The following is a 16,599-nucleotide window of genomic DNA, read 5'->3' on the forward strand; positions in this document are numbered from 1 at the left end:
GGCTATCAAAATATCTGTACATCTCACCTCTAGCGCTGATTGGACATGAAGCCAGAGGCATGTCCCGCTGGCTGTGTTGACTGTCGCTTGATGTTTTCAAGATTGTGGTATTTAAGAGTGCCGACAGCTTCATAAGGACGCTTTATCTCTTCTAAAACTACCACGGGTGTTTGTAAAGACCACCTCTCATCGTACGGAGTGGTTTGGAGGTATTACTATATATAGCTACAGGACGTTTTCCCGATTAATTAACTGGAAGAAGCTAGCTAACGTTATCTATTTTACTAACAATTCAACATTTACTTGGCAGGCTTCATTTTGCTATCAGAATGCAAATCAAGGAATGTATAGTGTCTGCACCAGGGAAAGCTATCCTCCATGGAGAACACGCGGTCGTGCATGGCAAGGTAAGTATTTTTTTATATTTCACCTTTATTTAATTTAACCAGGTAAGCTAGTTGAGAACAAGTTCTCATTTTCAACTGCGACCTGGCCAAGATGAAGCAAAGCAGTGCGACACAAACAACAACACAGAGTTACACATGGAATAAACAAGCGTGCAGTCAGTAACACAATATATAAAAATAAAGTCTATATACAGTGTGTGCAAATGGCATGAGGATTTCCTATTTCACAACAAAGCATCCTAACCTCATACTGCCAAACATTCCCTTGTAAAACTGACCATCCTACCGATCCTTGACTTCGGCGATGTCATTTACAAAATAGCCTCCAACACTCTACTCAGCAAATTGGATGTAGTCTATCACAGTGCCATCCAGTTTGTCACCACCGCCCCATATACTACCCACCACTGCGACCTGTATGCTCTCATTGGCTGGCCCTCACTACATATTAGTCGCCAAACCCAATGGCTCCAGGTCATCTATAAGTCTATGCTAGGTAAAGCCCCGCCTTATCTCAACACTGGTCACCATAGCAGCACCCACCCGCAGCACACGCTCCAGCAGGTCACCCACAAAGCCAATTCATCCTTCGGCTGCCTTTCCTTCCAGTTCTCTGCTGCCAATGACTGGAACGAACTTCAAAAATCACTGAAACTGGAGACTCATATCTCCCTCACTAGCTTTAAGCACCAGCTGTGAGAGCAGCTCACAGATCACTGCACCTGTACATAACCAATCTGTAAATAGCCCATCCAACTATCATCACCATATTGTTATTTATTTTGCCCAGTATTGCTACTTGCACACTCATCTCCTACACATCTATCACCCCAGTGTTTAATTTTCCATACTGTAATAATTTTGCCACTATGGCCTATTTATTGCCTCACCCCCCCCTTATCCTACCTCATTTGCACACACTGTATATAGACTTTCTCTATTGTATTATTGACTGTATGTTTGTTTATTCCATGTGTAACTGTGTTGTGTGTCGCACTGCTTTGCTTTGTGTCGCACTGCTTTGCTTTATCTTGGCCAGGTCAGTTGTAAATGAGAACTTGTTCTCAACTAGCTTACCTGGTTAAATCAAGGTGAAAATAAAAAACAGACATGTACTGAACAATATTATAAATGCAACAATTAATGATTTTACTAATTTACAGTTCATAAGGAAATCAGTCAATTGAAATACATTTAATTAGGCCCCATCAATGGATTTCACATAACTGGGCAGGGGCGTAGCCATGGGTGGGCCGGGGAGGACATAGGCCTACCTGCTGGGGAGTCAGGCCCACCCACTCACAATTAGTTTTTCCCCACAAAAGGGCTTTATTACAGACAGAGATACTTCTCAGTTTCATCAGCTGTCTGGGTGGCTGGTCTCAGACGATCCCACCGGTGAAGAAACTGGATGTGGAGGTCCTGGACTGGCGTGGTTCCATGTGGTCTTCGATTGTGAGGCCGGTTGGACTGCCAAATTCTATAAAACGACATTGGGAGGTGGCTTATAGTAGAGAAATGAACATAAAATTATATGGCATCATCTCTGGTGGACATTGCTGCAGTCAGCATGCCAATTGCACACTTCCTCTCAACTTGAGACGTATATGGCATTGTTGTGTGACACAACTGCACATTTTATTTGCTGTTTATTGTCCCCAGCACAAAGTGCATCTGTGTAATGATCATGCTCTTTAATCAGCTTCTTGATATACCACACCTGTGGATGGACTATCGTGGCAAAGGAGACATGTTAACTAACTGGGATTTAAACTAATTTGTGCACAACATTTGAGAGAAATAAGCATTTTTTTTTTGTGTATGGAAAAATTCTGGGATCATTTATTTAAGCTCATGAACTATGGGACACTAACACTTTACATTTTACGTTTTATACTTTTGTTAAGTATATTTTGAGCCTGATTTACTTTATTGTATGAATATCTTATTGAAGATAGTTGTCCATGCCAGTCCATCATTTTTATGTATTCATGAGATTTGTTTGTCATATGACCCCCAGGACAAGCAGTTGTTGAAATTAAATTGATTTGACATTAACCACAACAATAATTCAGAGGTATTTTTGCTCCCACCCGTGCTAGGTGGCTCTGGCTGTAAGTTTGAACCTGCGCACATACCTACGGTTGCAGGCAACATCCACCAGTAAAGTCTGCATCAATCTCCCCAACATCAACACTTTCCTCAGCTGGGATGTGGCCGTGTTGAAGCAGCTCCTCCCTGACTCTGGAGGTGAGTGATGTTGTAGGGCTGACAGATTGGTAACTGGAGTGGGATTTGAACCCTGGTCCCTGTCAGTCCAACACCTTAGTCATTACACAAAGAGGCTTGAACCTCTTGACCAGGTAGGTGTTGTACAAAGGTTGCTACATTACACCCCCCCCCCCCCCCCCCTTCTGAAAGCTTGTCCCTTCTCTTCACGTTCCTGGCATCCATGCTGTGGTACATAATGGCCTCCCAGTAGCTGTATTCCACTTCTGATAGTGCTGAGCTATTAGTGTTTTTGTGGTAGTTTCGGTTAAATATTCATGGATTTGGGTTTTGATTATTTGGGTAAGGTTAAATGCTGTAACCACACAGAATAAAACAATGAATAAAAGTCCCATGATGGTAGTGACTACCCATTACTGCTTATCACTTATTAACCATTTATGCACATTACTTTAATAAAATATTTCAGTTATTGTGTGTATTACATTTGTTTTATTTAACAACTTTATTTAATTCCAAGTTATCTCATCTCTATAGAGCTGCTGCCTATGATTTCTGACAAAATTACTGTTTTGTAGTTCTTCAAAGTAAATAAAGCATACTTTTATGACTGCTGAATACCAACTATCAATCACTTAGATCATGTTTTTTCAGGTAGTGATACCTCTCGAAGCAACAGCTGCTCTCTATATCGCATCACGATCATGCATTCTTCTGCTTCTGTAGCAGGCATAAAAGAAGAACAGACCAAACACCTACTGTGCTGGAGTGTGCGATCAATTATAGTCTGCCGAATTCTGTGCTACTAAGAAAAAAGACATCTATCCATACTAATTTCTATCACCCTCCCCAATCAAGCACCCCTACCCTATTACACTTGATATCATGCTGAAACAATCCACCCTCAGGATTATTCAGCATGTTCGACAGTAACATCTGCTTTCCATTTCTTGCATTGAAAAAAGGAATCCTATCTGTACTGAGCAGCACTGATAAGCTTTCACATCTTTGACCTTCTTTCCTACTGATCAATCCTTTGGTCTCAATCACTCTGCCTCTCTTCACATTTTCTATAATATCATCTATGGACATAGATAATGGAACCCCAGTGATGACTCCCCTCAATCTAGCATAAGCACCAGGGACATGGCTTTTAATCTTCTTCCCATTAAGCTTTTCCATTAGCAGAATATTCCCTTGCTGAGCCTGGCTACCACAAAGTATTAGCAGTCTTCCATTTCCAATGAACCGGGCTAGTTTGAATTCGCCTATCTCTTTCTCTACGGCATTGGTTAATCGGATAGGGTGTGAACGAGGCCCTGTGGTCTCAAACACCATCAGAACTTTCCACTCCGACACATTATTAGTCTTGCTTCCTACCTTGACCCTCTTTATGCCTTCTTTACTAGATGCTCCACTGCTTTCTGTTTCATGATCGCTCTTCTTCCTATGTCTCTCCACTACAGACCATTCAGATCCTTGACCCTAATCCTCCTGATCCACATCATCAGAACTGTCACCCATATTGATCACATTCCAGCACAGCCATTTTCTCGACTTGGTCCGCACTACTCTCCGCCATGTCCAACCTTCCGCCATATGTTCTTGCAAATCGTCCCGACGTCCCGCTTCCTCTTCCGTCTCTCCATTATGGTCATTGTAGTTAATTGCCATGTTTTATGCACTAAAATATGTAGAATATTGGCCTGTTTGAATCTACAACTCCCTACTACATCGCATAGTTCAGGCTTGATCTGATTTATTTCTAGAAAAACTGTGCAATATATGTGCTCATTGAGCTCAATCCCCCCCCAAAAAACGTAACAAATTTAATAAGTAAAATAAAAAAATTCAGTTAATGAATCAGCACAAGACGCCAATGTAGCACATTTTGGAGATGAGCTGGACTTGAACCCAGAAACGATTGGCAAAGTTGTAAAATAACAGCTGAAAGTATCGTTGTGGTTGTTTTTGTTTTATTCTCTTATTGTAACGTTGTCTTTGTGTCATTCTGTCTCACAGCTGAGCTGGGGAATGTGAATGAGCTTGATGCAGAGCTTGTCAGGATGCTGCGAAACTTTGTTGGTGTATCAAATGGAACCTTGGATACTCGCAGCATGGCCATCCTAGCCTTCCTCTACATCTACCTCTGTGTCTTTGCCAAGTCAAGGTAAGCGTGTCAACTGATTTATATAGGCCTGTTAACATAGGGTAATGCTAATCTTGGTACCCAAGAACCAAACCTCTAATGCCCAAATGAACACCACAGACCCCATCTTAGTGAGAAAGACTTGGACAGATAGGAGCTGGGTAGATGCTAAGGAGTAGGCCTAATCGTGAGTTAGCATGCTAGCATGTCTGAGATCGTGGTGGACGGTCTCTGACAGGACGGTCAGCCACTAATGATAGGCTGGCACTGGGCTCACGCTGCAGCCTTAACAAGTATGGATGCCCTTGTCCCTAGGGAAAGCAGCTCCTTAATTAGTTTTGAGCGTCCTCCTGTCCTGTCTGCCCAGAAAGAGCCTGGCTGTCATGGGCATTGACTGTGCCTGTCCTGTCTGCCCAGAAAGAGCCTGGCTGTCATGGGCATTGACTGTGCCTGTCCTGTCTGCCCAGAAAGAGCCTGGCTGTCATGGGCATTGACAGTGCCTGTCCTGTCTGCCCAGAAAGAGCCTGGCTGTCATGGGCATTGACAGTGCCTGTCCTGTCTGCCCAGAAATAGCCTGGCTGTCATGGGCATTGACAGTGCCTGTCCTGTCTGCCCAGAAAGAGCCTGGCTGTCATGGGCATTGACAGTGCCTGTCCTGTCTGCCCAGAAATAGCCTGGCTGTCATGGGCATTGACAGTGCCTGTCCTGTCTGCCCAGAAAGAGCCTGGCTGTCATGGGCATTGACAGTGCCTGTCCTGTCTGCCCAGAAAGAGCCTGGCTGTCGTGGGCATTGACAGTGTCTGTCCTGTCTGCCCAGAAAGAGCCCGGCTGTCGTGGGCATTGACAGTGCCTGTCTTGTCTGCCCAGAAAGGGCAAGTCTACTGCAGTCACACCCATGCACATATGTACGCCACACTAGTCGTTAACAATAAAAAGGACTGCTGTGTCTAGACCCTTTGGCCAGTTGGGTTAAGATCAAAGGAAATGTGCTTTTTTGGGATGTTTTTGCTGTAGGAGCTGTTGCAAAGTGTGATGTTTTTGTGTGGGATTGAGTGCCCTAAAACCTATTACAAACACTAGTGTAGCTAGTGTTTAAACACTAACATTTTTTTTGCTATTTTTAGCTTTTTCATCCACATTTAATCGTTTTTCACTCAGCCATACCCAACTAGGCTGAAGAAATCCTACTACAGTCACATTCCTAGATGTAAGAAAGCCATGCTGATAATGTTTGCAGTAATTGATTGAATGTGGTTAATAGTTCTCGTCCATCTCAGGGAGTTGCCCAGTCTGACGGTGTCTGTGTGGTCAGAGTTGCCAACTGGAGCGGGTCTGGGGTCCAGCGCTGCCTACTCTGTGTGCCTGGCTGCAGCCATGCTTTCTGCCAGTGGGACCATCCCTTCTCCACTGAGTGACCAGGAAAACACAGCCAGGTAATGACCTAACACCAAATACCCTACTGGATCTATTAACATTGAATTATTTAAAGAAATCTCTCAGTAGCTGTTTTTTTTTATTGGAACAAACAGATAAAACATTGTAAGTCATATTTGTCTTAATTTATAGTTACTCGAGTTAATTTAGAGTAGCGGCTGCAGCACCACTAGCTGAGTCCTTGGATATGCTATTCCACCCTCCAGACAGTCAGTCAATACAAATATATTCTGCCCACAGTGTGAACTATTTGCTTCCGTTTGGCTGCAGTTTCTCCAGCAACCTACATATTGTTTTTCAGTCGTCTGTAAAGATTTTGATAGTTTTCAGATCCCCATTTTTCTTAAATCTATTTCCACAAGTGGAGGATGCTTGTTCGTTATAAATTCTGGAAGTCAGATCGGACTTTGTTTCTGATGTCCTCACATGTCAGTATGGGCGGGGCTGGACTCATCACAAGCACAGAGTGGGGGACAAGAGGGCTCTGTTAGATAGGGGTTGAATGCCCAATGTAAATCCTCATTGTAATCATCTCTTCTGTATTTCAATGTGTTTCAACAGGTGGGGTGAGGTGGAGATGGAGCTGATCAACAGGTGGGCGTTTCAGGGAGAGAGGATCATCCATGGGAACCCCTCAGGGGTAGACAATGCTGTGGGGACATGGGGTAAGACCCGGATCCCTCTGCCTTGTGCACTCAACAGCACAGACCCCACGGTAGCACACAGCTTTGTGGTGTGTGTGGTACAATCTGGCAGCATGTTCTGTCTGCAGAACGGCACTGAACGGTATTGTAGCGGGAGTTACTTTTCTTGTGTGTGTTCTCTGTGAGCAGGCTGATGTTACAGTTAGCAGTGGGGAAATGTGCTGCATGTAATGCAGTCACCAGCTGCAGTATTCCTTTGTGTGGTGTGAGGGCTGTTTTGCAGCCAGAAAATACTATTTTGCTTAAATTACTCTATTATGGTATCTGATTGATGGCCTATCACTTTGCTTTGACTCTTGAAGGTGGCATATTGAGATACCGTTCTGGGAAGATAACAGCCTTAAGCAGGTACTGTACACTAAACAAATTTATTTTATATAGCCCTTCGTACATCAGCTGATATCTCAAAGTGCTGTACAGAAACCCAGCCTAAAACCCCAAACAGCAAGCAATGCAGGTGAAGAAGCACCAATCCCTTTCCATGTCACTGCAGTGAATATGGTCAATGGGCCTAATTTACATTGCCAGTTTTACAGAGTGTGATAGCATGCCTTATTTTAAAGTAGTCGACTGTGTTGTGGAGGGATTAATGAATGTCATCCAGGTCAGTGTGTTAATGGATTAAATCCCCAATGCAGTTACAATGGACTACTTTAGAATAAGGACATACCTCCGTGACACTGCCCATGCTTTCACAAACAATGAATGGAAAATATAGTCTGTGCTCCTTCTCTTTGGATTCTATGGACTCCACTCTGCTATTGCCACTCATGAGGAGAAACATTGACAATAGCATCACCTGAATAAATACAGGTACATAATGTGGTATGATATTGCTAACTTTCCTTTAATGTTTTCCCACTTGTAGGGTCCCAATGTTAAGGATCCTACTCACAAACACCAAGGTCCCTCGCAGCACCAAGGTACTTGTTGCTGGAGTGAAGGACAAAATGAACAAGGTACTAAATGGCTGTGGTCTCGTCTACACTGTGTTCTCCTCCCCAGCCCTGTAATTAGTGTAATCACCAGGGCTTTAATTTGCACGGGAAAGACACTCTTGGGCCTGGCATTGACTGCCTTCATAAAACATGGAGAAGAAGCGCTAAGCTAGCACCCCTGTGTGCCGTTGCCTAGGTGACATCCACAGGTGTGAGCACTTCTGTTCTGTTAGATTGTCATAGGTGACGTTACTGGCAGTGTTGTGATTATGGGAAAGAGCTACATTTTTTTTTTGCTCAGCACCGAGTGACTGGCTTTTTGTGCTGCTATGCAATATGTACTGACTGTTTTAATTAATGATATGACCGCTAGATGAGACGTTATTATGGACATTTGCTGCTTTAGTCTGCACTGACTTTTTAAAAGTATATTTAGTGTTGTTAAATTCCTTTACTTTGAATTCCCAATTATTTGTAAAAAGTATATATTTTATTTGGTGTTCTCTTCCTCCCCCCGCCAGTTTCCCTCTATTATAAACCCTGTACTGGAGTCTGTGGATGCAGTCTCCTGCACCTGTGAGCAGACCTTAACAGAGATGGCCAGCGACACCCCCACACCAGAGCACTACAATGTCCTGGAGGTAGAGTATGGAAACACATGTTGCCTATAGACGGTGTGTTCTGGTGGGGCAGACACTACCAGTCTGACACAACGTAGAAATTATTGACTTACTCTTACACATGGTAAAAGCCAGGGGTGCAACTTTCACTAGGGACGGGGGACATGTCCCCTTAACATGTTGAAATTGCATTTGTTGTCCCCCCCAGTTTTATCATTGGAATGTGATACAAAATGAGGCAACGGTGTGCTTTAGGACCATGCGGATGCCTGCGAGCGTTTGGGTAGGCTGTTTGGAGTGTTTATCTTAATTTATAAAAATAATTATACCCCCCCCTCACTTCTAAAACCAAAGTTGCACCCCTGGTAAAAACTACAGCTGCATGAAAAGCCAAAATACAGAACTAAATTGTGTTTTCATACAAAACAGATTGAAAATGAAATTATGTAAAAACCCACAGCTGCTATTATGTCTCCCATAGGAGCTTATTGACATCAACCAGCACCACCTGAATGTGATTGGTGTCGGACACACGACCCTGGACACCCTGTGCCAGGTCACCCTGGCCAGAGGTCTACACAGCAAGCTGACTGGTGCCGGAGGAGGGGGCTGTGGCATTACCTTGCTTAGACCAGGTACTGTAGCTGACTGCTGGTAACGCCTCCCTACACTTTCATCTGGCTCACAGTAATCAAGTGGGGGCGTCTGTATGTTATGTGTTCTTACACTGCATTGGCATTGCCACCATCTATGGCGCTGGCCTTTAATTTTGGGGCAGAGAGTTGCTGAGAGCCTTGTTGCCTTGTCTATATTTTTATGAATAGTGTGACCTCTTAACGGTGAGCGAGATCTGTGAAATGACATCTGCATGCTTATTGTATGTCGACACATCAGTAGATTTGGCTCATTATATTGATTTGACGGTGAGCCAAGATATGGGTTGTGTGCCAAAATGTCATCCTCTTTTGAGGTAATAGTTATGTTGTCTCAAACTGACGGCATAGAGAAGGAGAGCTGGTTGCGTTAGCCAGGAGGATCCCGTGTTTCATGCTTATCTTCCACAAAAATCCACTGCCACCTTTGCAGCTGAGCCACACACACTGAGCCACACAGCACCACAGAAGCGGTTCAGGTTAAATGCCCTCTTCAAGGTCAGTCTGAAATACAAATCCCATGCAAACATTTCCTTTGCTGCATGGTGGGAGGCTTTCTACTTTTACTTTCAGAAATTGCTCCCCTATTTGACACATTTTCACCCCAAGCATTTTAGCCCTAGCCTATGTTTACACATTATTATCCAGTTATTGGGCACCCTGGTGTTTGCTAGAGAGGGCTTTGTGGGTTCAGCTCTCACAGCGGCTGTCAGACTCCACCTCCTAGTGGGAGTCTCGCATCACAGAACCCTAGGGTGCGGACTCCGAGGGGTGCCATTTCAGTAGCAAACCTAGTCCTTCTCCCAAGCTCTACAGATGTAAATGAATCCTCCGGTGCAGTAAGCAGGAACGGAGGGTCAAAAACAAGTTGGGTGTTAAATGTAGTTCACTATGTGTGATGGTTTGTTTTTCTTTGTGATTTCCTCTCGTAGAAACGGAGTGCTCGGTGATACAGAACACGATCCAGGACTTGAAAGACTGTGGCTATGACTGCTGGGAGACCCGTATCGGGGCAGCAGGTGTGCAGCAGCACTCTCCCCTCGCTGTGAAAGAGCAGGTCCTGGAGGTTTTGGCACGCTACTGAGACTCACTGGCCATGGGTGTGCCCAATGCCCTCCCTACAGGGTAGCGGGGAGCTTAGCTCCATGACTCTGGCCTACCAAGTCTTCTATTGTAAACCTTTCTGGGATATGTGGGACGGTAGCGTCCCACCTCACCAACATCCAGTGAAAGTGCAGGGCGCCAAATACGAAACAACAAAAATCTCATAATTAAAATTCCTCAAGCATACACGTATTTTACACCATTTTAAAGATACAATTCTTGTTAATCCAGCCACAGTGTCCGATTTCAAAAAGGATTTACAGCGAAAGCACCACAAATGATTATGTTAGGTCACCACCAAGTCACAGAAAAACAGCCATTTTTCCAGCCAAAGAGAGGAGTCACAAAAAGCACAAATAGAGATAAAATGAATCACTAACCTTTGCTCTTCATCAGATGACACTCATAGGACTTCATGTTACACAATACATGCATGTTTTGTTCGCTGACGTGCATATTTATATTTAAAAATATCTCATTTTACATTGGCGCGTTACGTTCAGTAGTTCTAAAACATGCAGTGATTGTACAGAGAGCCACATCAATTTACAGAAATGCTCATCATAAATGTTGATTAAAAATACAAGTGTTATACATGGAATTAGAGATATACTTCTCCTTAATGCAACCGCTGTGTCAGATTTTTTTTAAATGTTACGGAAAAAGCAAACCATGCAATAATCTGAGTACAGCGTTCACACAACAAAGCAGCCAAAAAGATATCCACCATATTGTGTAGTCATCAATAGTCGGAAATAGCATTATACAGTGCCTTGCGAAAGTATTCGGCCCCCTTGAACTTTGCGACCTTTTGCCACATTTCAGGCTTCAAACATAAAGATATAAAACTGTATTTTTTTGTGAAGAATCAACAACAAGTGGGACACAATCATGAAGTGGAACGACATTTATTGGATATTTCAAACTTTTTTAACAAATCAAAAACTGAAAAATTGGGCGTGCAAAATTATTCAGCCCCCTTAAGTTAATAGTTTGTAGCGCCACCTTTTGCTGCGATTACAGCTGTAAGTCGCTTGGGGTATGTCTCTATCAGTTTTGCACATCGAGAGACTGACATTTTTCCCATTCCTCCTTGCAAAACAGCTCGAGCTCAGTGAGGTTGGATGGAGAGCATTTGTGAACAGCAGTTTTCAGTTCTTTCCACAGATTCTCGATTGGATTCAGGTCTGGACTTTGACTTGGCCATTCTAACACCTGGATATGTTTATTTTTGAACCATTCCATTGTAGATTTTGCTTTATGTTTTGGATCATTGTCTTGTTGGAAGACAAATCTCAATCCCAGGTCTTTTGCAGACTCCATCAGGTTTTCTTCCAGAATGGTCCTGTATTTGGTTCCATCCATCTTCCCATCAATTTTAACCATCTTCCCTGTCCCTGCTGAAGAAAAGCAGGCCCAAACCATGATGCTGGCACCACCATGTTTGACAGTGGGGATGGTGTGTTCAGGGTGATGAGCTGTGTTGCTTTTACGCCAAACATAACGTTTTGCATTGTTGCCAAAAAGTTCATTTTTGGTTTCATCTGACCAGAGCACCTTCTTCCACATGTTTGGTGTGTCTCCCAGGTGGCTTGTGGCAAACTTTAAACGACACTTTTTATGGATATCTTTAAGAAATGGCTTTCTTCTTGCCTCTCTTCCATAAAGGCCAGATTTGTGCAACATACTGATTGTTGTCCTATGGACAGAGTCTCCCACCTCAGCTGTAGATCTCTGCAGTTCATCCAGAGTGATCATGGGCCTCTTGGCTGCATCTCTGATCAGTCTTCTCCTTGTATGAGCTGAAAGTTTAGAGGGACAGCCAGGTCTTGGTAGATTTGCAGTGGTCTGATACTCCTTCCATTTCAATATTATCGCTTGCACAGTGCTCCTTGGGATGTTTAAAGCTTGGGAAATATTTTTGTATCCAAATCCGGCTTTAAACTTCTTCACAACAGTATCTCGGACCTGCCTGGTGTGTTCCTTGTTCTTCATGATGCTCTCTGCGCTTTTAACGGACCTCTGAGACTATCACAGTGCAGGTGCATTTATACGGAGACTTGATTACACACAGGTGGATTGTATTTATCATCATTAGTCATTTAGGTCAACATTGGATCATTCAGAGATCCTCACTGAACTTCTGGAGAGAGTTTGCTGCACTGAAAGTAAAGGGGCTGAATAATTTTGCACGCCCAATTTTTCAGTTTTTGAATTGTTAAAAAAGTTTGAAATATCCAATAAATGTCTTTCCACTTCATGATTGTGTCCCACTTGTTGTTGATTCTTCACAAAAAAAAATACAGTTTTATATCTTTGTTAGAAGCCTGAAATGTGGCAAAAGGTTGCAAAGTTCAAGGGGGCCGAATACTTTCGCAAGGCTCTGTAAATATTCACTTACCTTTTATCTTCATCAGAATGCACTCCCAGGAATCCCAGTTCCACAATAAATGTTTGATTTGTTCGATAAAGTTCATAATTTATCTCCAAATAGCTTCTTCTGTTAGGGCGTTTGGTAAACAAATCCAAACGCGTGTTCAGGTCCAGCCGAACGTCGGGCCGAAAAGTTCAAGAAGTTATATTACAGGTCGTAGAAAATTGTCAAACTAAGTATAGAATCAGTCTTTAGGATGTTTTTAACATAAACCTTCAATAATGTTCCAACCGTAGAATTCCATTGTCTGTAGAAAAGCAATGGAACGAGAGCAAACTCTCTCGTGGCCGCACGATACGAGCCTGTGGCACTCTGCCAGACACCTGGCTCAATCCCCTCTTTCACCCCCACTTCACAGTAGAAGCTTCAAAAAAAGTTCTAAAGATTGTTGACATCTAGTGGAAGCCTTAGGAAGTGCAATATGACCCCATTTACACTGTATATTGGAATGGCAAAGAGTTGAGAAAACTACAAAACTACTTTCCCACTTCCTGGCTGGCTTTTTCTCAGGTTTTAGTCTGCCATATGAGTTTTGTTATACTCAGACATCATTCAAACAGTTTTAGAAACTTCAGTGTTTTCTATCCAATACTACTAATAATATGCATATATTAGCATCTGGGACAGAGTAGCAGGCAGTTTACTCTGGGCACCTTATTCATCCAAGCTACTCAATACTGCCCCCCTGTCACCAAGAAGTTAAGGAGTAACAGCGAACAATAGAGTTGGCTACAGTATGGGTTGACGCGTAAATGTTAATAGCACTTGTCTATTAGACTACCAACAGTTAAGACTCTTTGTGTCAGGGGAGGACAATAGCTCATCACACACACATCACTTATTTTTCTAACTCTGAAATCATGCCATTTCATGAGGTCATGAAACTAATATTGTAGGTGAACAAGGCAGGTGATCACACATCACTTTGAAATGTGGTTTTCTAATTTTCACTATAGGAGTATGAGCCTCCCCTGAATATTAGGAATATTATGAATAATATTAATAGATGTGGGTTTGAACCGTTTTTCTAGGTTTTTCATGAGCTTTTCATTAGATGTCTAAAGCAGATGCTGCAAAAGAGCAAGAAACACTGTGCTCAGCAGTGTGTCTAGCTGCTGGTTTTGGCAGAGAGAAATAGTATTAAAAAACGAGTCAAAACGAACCCACTGGGATTTAAAAAAATATTTTTTAAGACAGATGACCAACCTTGACTTTAGTGCTTATTTGTTTTCAACTCAAGATTGGTCCATCTGTTATTTTTCAGTGTGCGGTTTTTAGTCTTGTTTTTGAATATCAGTACCTTCGTTGACGTCTTGTTAATTTCAAAAGAGGGTGCCGTGATCTGTTTGTCCAATAGATGGCAGCAAAATGTAAGAATTCACTAACCTCTACAGGGATTGAGTGAGTCAGAGCGATAGACTGTCATTCAGTGTTTGCTTCAGGTGTCAATACAATGCCATGGCTGATGCACTATTTGTTAAACTAACCTTTTTAAAACTGAAAACCTTCTAGTTCTATGTGTCACAAATTGTGTGTGGATGTCTTTTTTAAAGGAGCTATTGCACACTTGGACACCATCCAAGACTAGTTATGTTGAATTCATTGACTAAAAATAAAAAATAGATTTTTTTACATAAACCACTTCCTCAAGAAGCATAGCACGGTAATTGTTTTTTCAAGGTCCAAAGCAAAAATTGTATTTCTCCATACTTTTTTTTGTGGTGAGACAATGTTTTTTTGAAGACAGCCCCTCAAGCTCTTCTTTCCAAGAGCTGAGTATGAAATTGAAAATGACAGCCTTTATCTGATTTCTTTGGTCATCAAATATGTCTGAGACATCATGCCGCAGACCAAGAAATGCAAGGCCTTTAAAAATAACTATTGGTAGGTAGGCTACATCTCTGCCTTTCACATTGGTTTTCATGTTTGTTATTTATATTGACCATGATATGCTAGGGCATGTATAAGGGGGGGGGGGAAATCAAATCTTGAATCAATGTATTTCAATACATATCAGAGGAGGTTGGTTGGAGGACCTAAAGGAGGATAGGCTCATTGTAATGGATGGAATAAATGGAATGGAGTCAAATGTGGTTTCCATGCGTTTGATGCTGTTCCATTAATTCCATTCCAGCCATTACAATGATCCTGTCATCCTATAGCTCCTTCCACCAGCTTCCTCTGGTACATATGCATCCCGTATTTCTATTGATTTATTTTCAAAATTAGGAAAAGCATTTGTTTTTGATCAGTGTTAATGTTGTGTGAGAAAGGTGGTGTAGCACATGAGGAATGGGAGGCTGGCTCTCCAAGGCTTATCAGTGAGCCTGGATTAATGTCCTCTAATGTGGATCAACAGCTCGTGGCGTGCAGTGACTCACGCTTACTTTTGTGCTGACACACACACACACACACACACACACGGGCATCTTCAAATTATGTTTTACTTAACTGCTCATCCTCTAAGCATAACATAAATGTCTGCCTATGCTGCATTCATATAAGATATGGATTAGCCTAATTTAGAAAACTTCTCATTTCGGGAAAAGGTCAGTTGGGGATATCTGAGTCTTAAATCTCAATTTTTATTTAATTTTAAATGTCATGAAGATTGAGTAGTGTGGACCTGGTAGTGTGTATGAATGAACGGCATTTGTCACATGCCCCCCACCCCCCTCCATCCCTTTCCGCCTGTCGCCCCTCTCGTCCCCCTGAATTGTGTCATCTTTATGTCAGTGCTGCCCCCGTCACTGCTCTGCACAGTCTCCCCTAACCCCCGCTGCAATTTAATTACCACTGCACTTTTCAATTGAAATGGCATTGACGAGGGGGGACAAGAGGGAGACAGCAGCCCAGCCGTGCCCGTTTCATTTTAAGCTCCTCTTTCTTCTCTACTTTCTCTCTTCTCTACTCTCTCTCTCCTTTTACCCCTGCGAGGCACAGATGTATTTTTTTTATCAATGTCAGTGCCAGCTTCTTTTTGCTCTGATGAATAGATTCTAAGAAGGCCCTGCCATTATTTCAGATAACAGAAGGAGCAATGAAAGGGGGTCAAGGATAGAGGGAGAATGACAGCACTGGAGATGACATGAAAAGCCAAAAGAGAGAATATGTGTAAATTATCTTTTTTTTTTTTTCTATTCTATTTTTTTATGGTTTTGTTTTCACAAAGTGTGCAGTGTTTGAGTCATTATGGGAGAATAATAAGGGATGCAGAAATCGTACTGCTCAAGCAAGAGTAACGCAATGGTTAATTTTGCTATGGAAATGTTGTGATCATGATCACTATGGCACCACCATCCCTCTGGTCTCAATGAGCTGGTGAAATGTTGTCATGACCCATTCACTTTCAACACACAATTGGAACTGGCAGACAATATATCACTTTGTTCTCGGCCATGACTGTTTGCCTATACATGTTTTTCCTTGCAGGTCATTATATCGGTATCTATGTCAGTTGGAGATTTTGAGTACAGTATGTGGTCATTAACATTTAGTCGTTTCTTAGGATCCCCATTAGCTGTTGCCAAGGCAGCAGTGTGTGCGCGTGCGTGCATGTCCAACCTCTCCCAGCCTCCAGGCACAGACAGACAGCTGACTAACATCAGTCCCCCCCCCCCCCCCCCCCCCCCCCCACACACACACACACACACACTCATTAGGGCTCTGTGACCCTCCTGTGGGGAGGTTGCCCTTTTGGGGAAGTGACGGGGCGGAGAGGGCCAGGGGCAACTGGCTGTGGTGAAAGCAGGCATCTGCTGACCCTATTAAAGCCAGCGGGGGTGTGGTGGAATCTGTGACAGAATTCCCCAGAGTCCATGCTTCATTTGAAGAGGACTGAAACATTGGTGCCACTTTGGAAAAACAATGGGTCACTTGTGACTCACGTGAGCACTAACATAACTAGACAGAGTTACCAGAACTACA

General features: G+C 42.9%; 1 protein-coding gene across 1 annotated transcript; it reads left to right on the top strand.

Moving 5' to 3' along the window:
- The first annotated feature begins 56 nt into the window (after positions 1-56).
- Positions 57-10,503, top strand: LOC110525361 (mevalonate kinase). The gene is made up of 11 exons (XM_021605402.2): positions 57-209; positions 311-407; positions 2,510-2,657; positions 4,659-4,806; positions 6,063-6,218; positions 6,781-6,884; positions 7,226-7,271; positions 7,792-7,882; positions 8,383-8,502; positions 8,963-9,116; positions 10,067-10,503. The coding sequence occupies exons 2-11, from the start codon at positions 330-332 to the stop codon at positions 10,216-10,218; spliced, it is 1,197 nt and encodes a 398-aa protein (XP_021461077.2). The 5' UTR covers positions 57-209; positions 311-329; the 3' UTR covers positions 10,219-10,503.
- The last annotated feature ends 6,096 nt before the right edge of the window (positions 10,504-16,599 follow it).

The sequence above is a fragment of the Oncorhynchus mykiss genome, chromosome 6 (genome assembly GCF_013265735.2).
Source record: "Oncorhynchus mykiss isolate Arlee chromosome 6, USDA_OmykA_1.1, whole genome shotgun sequence".
Lineage (NCBI taxonomy): Eukaryota > Metazoa > Chordata > Actinopteri > Salmoniformes > Salmonidae > Oncorhynchus > Oncorhynchus mykiss.

Coding starts and splice junctions, on each gene's coding strand:
- LOC110525361 (XM_021605402.2), top strand. CDS start 330: ATGCAAATCAAGGAATGTATAGTGTCTGCACCAGGGAAAGCTATCCTC. Junction 4,807..6,062: donor TGTGTCTTTGCCAAGTCAAG/GTAAGCGTGTCA, acceptor CGTCCATCTCAG/GGAGTTGCCCAGTCTGACGG. Junction 6,219..6,780: donor GACCAGGAAAACACAGCCAG/GTAATGACCTAA, acceptor GTGTTTCAACAG/GTGGGGTGAGGTGGAGATGG.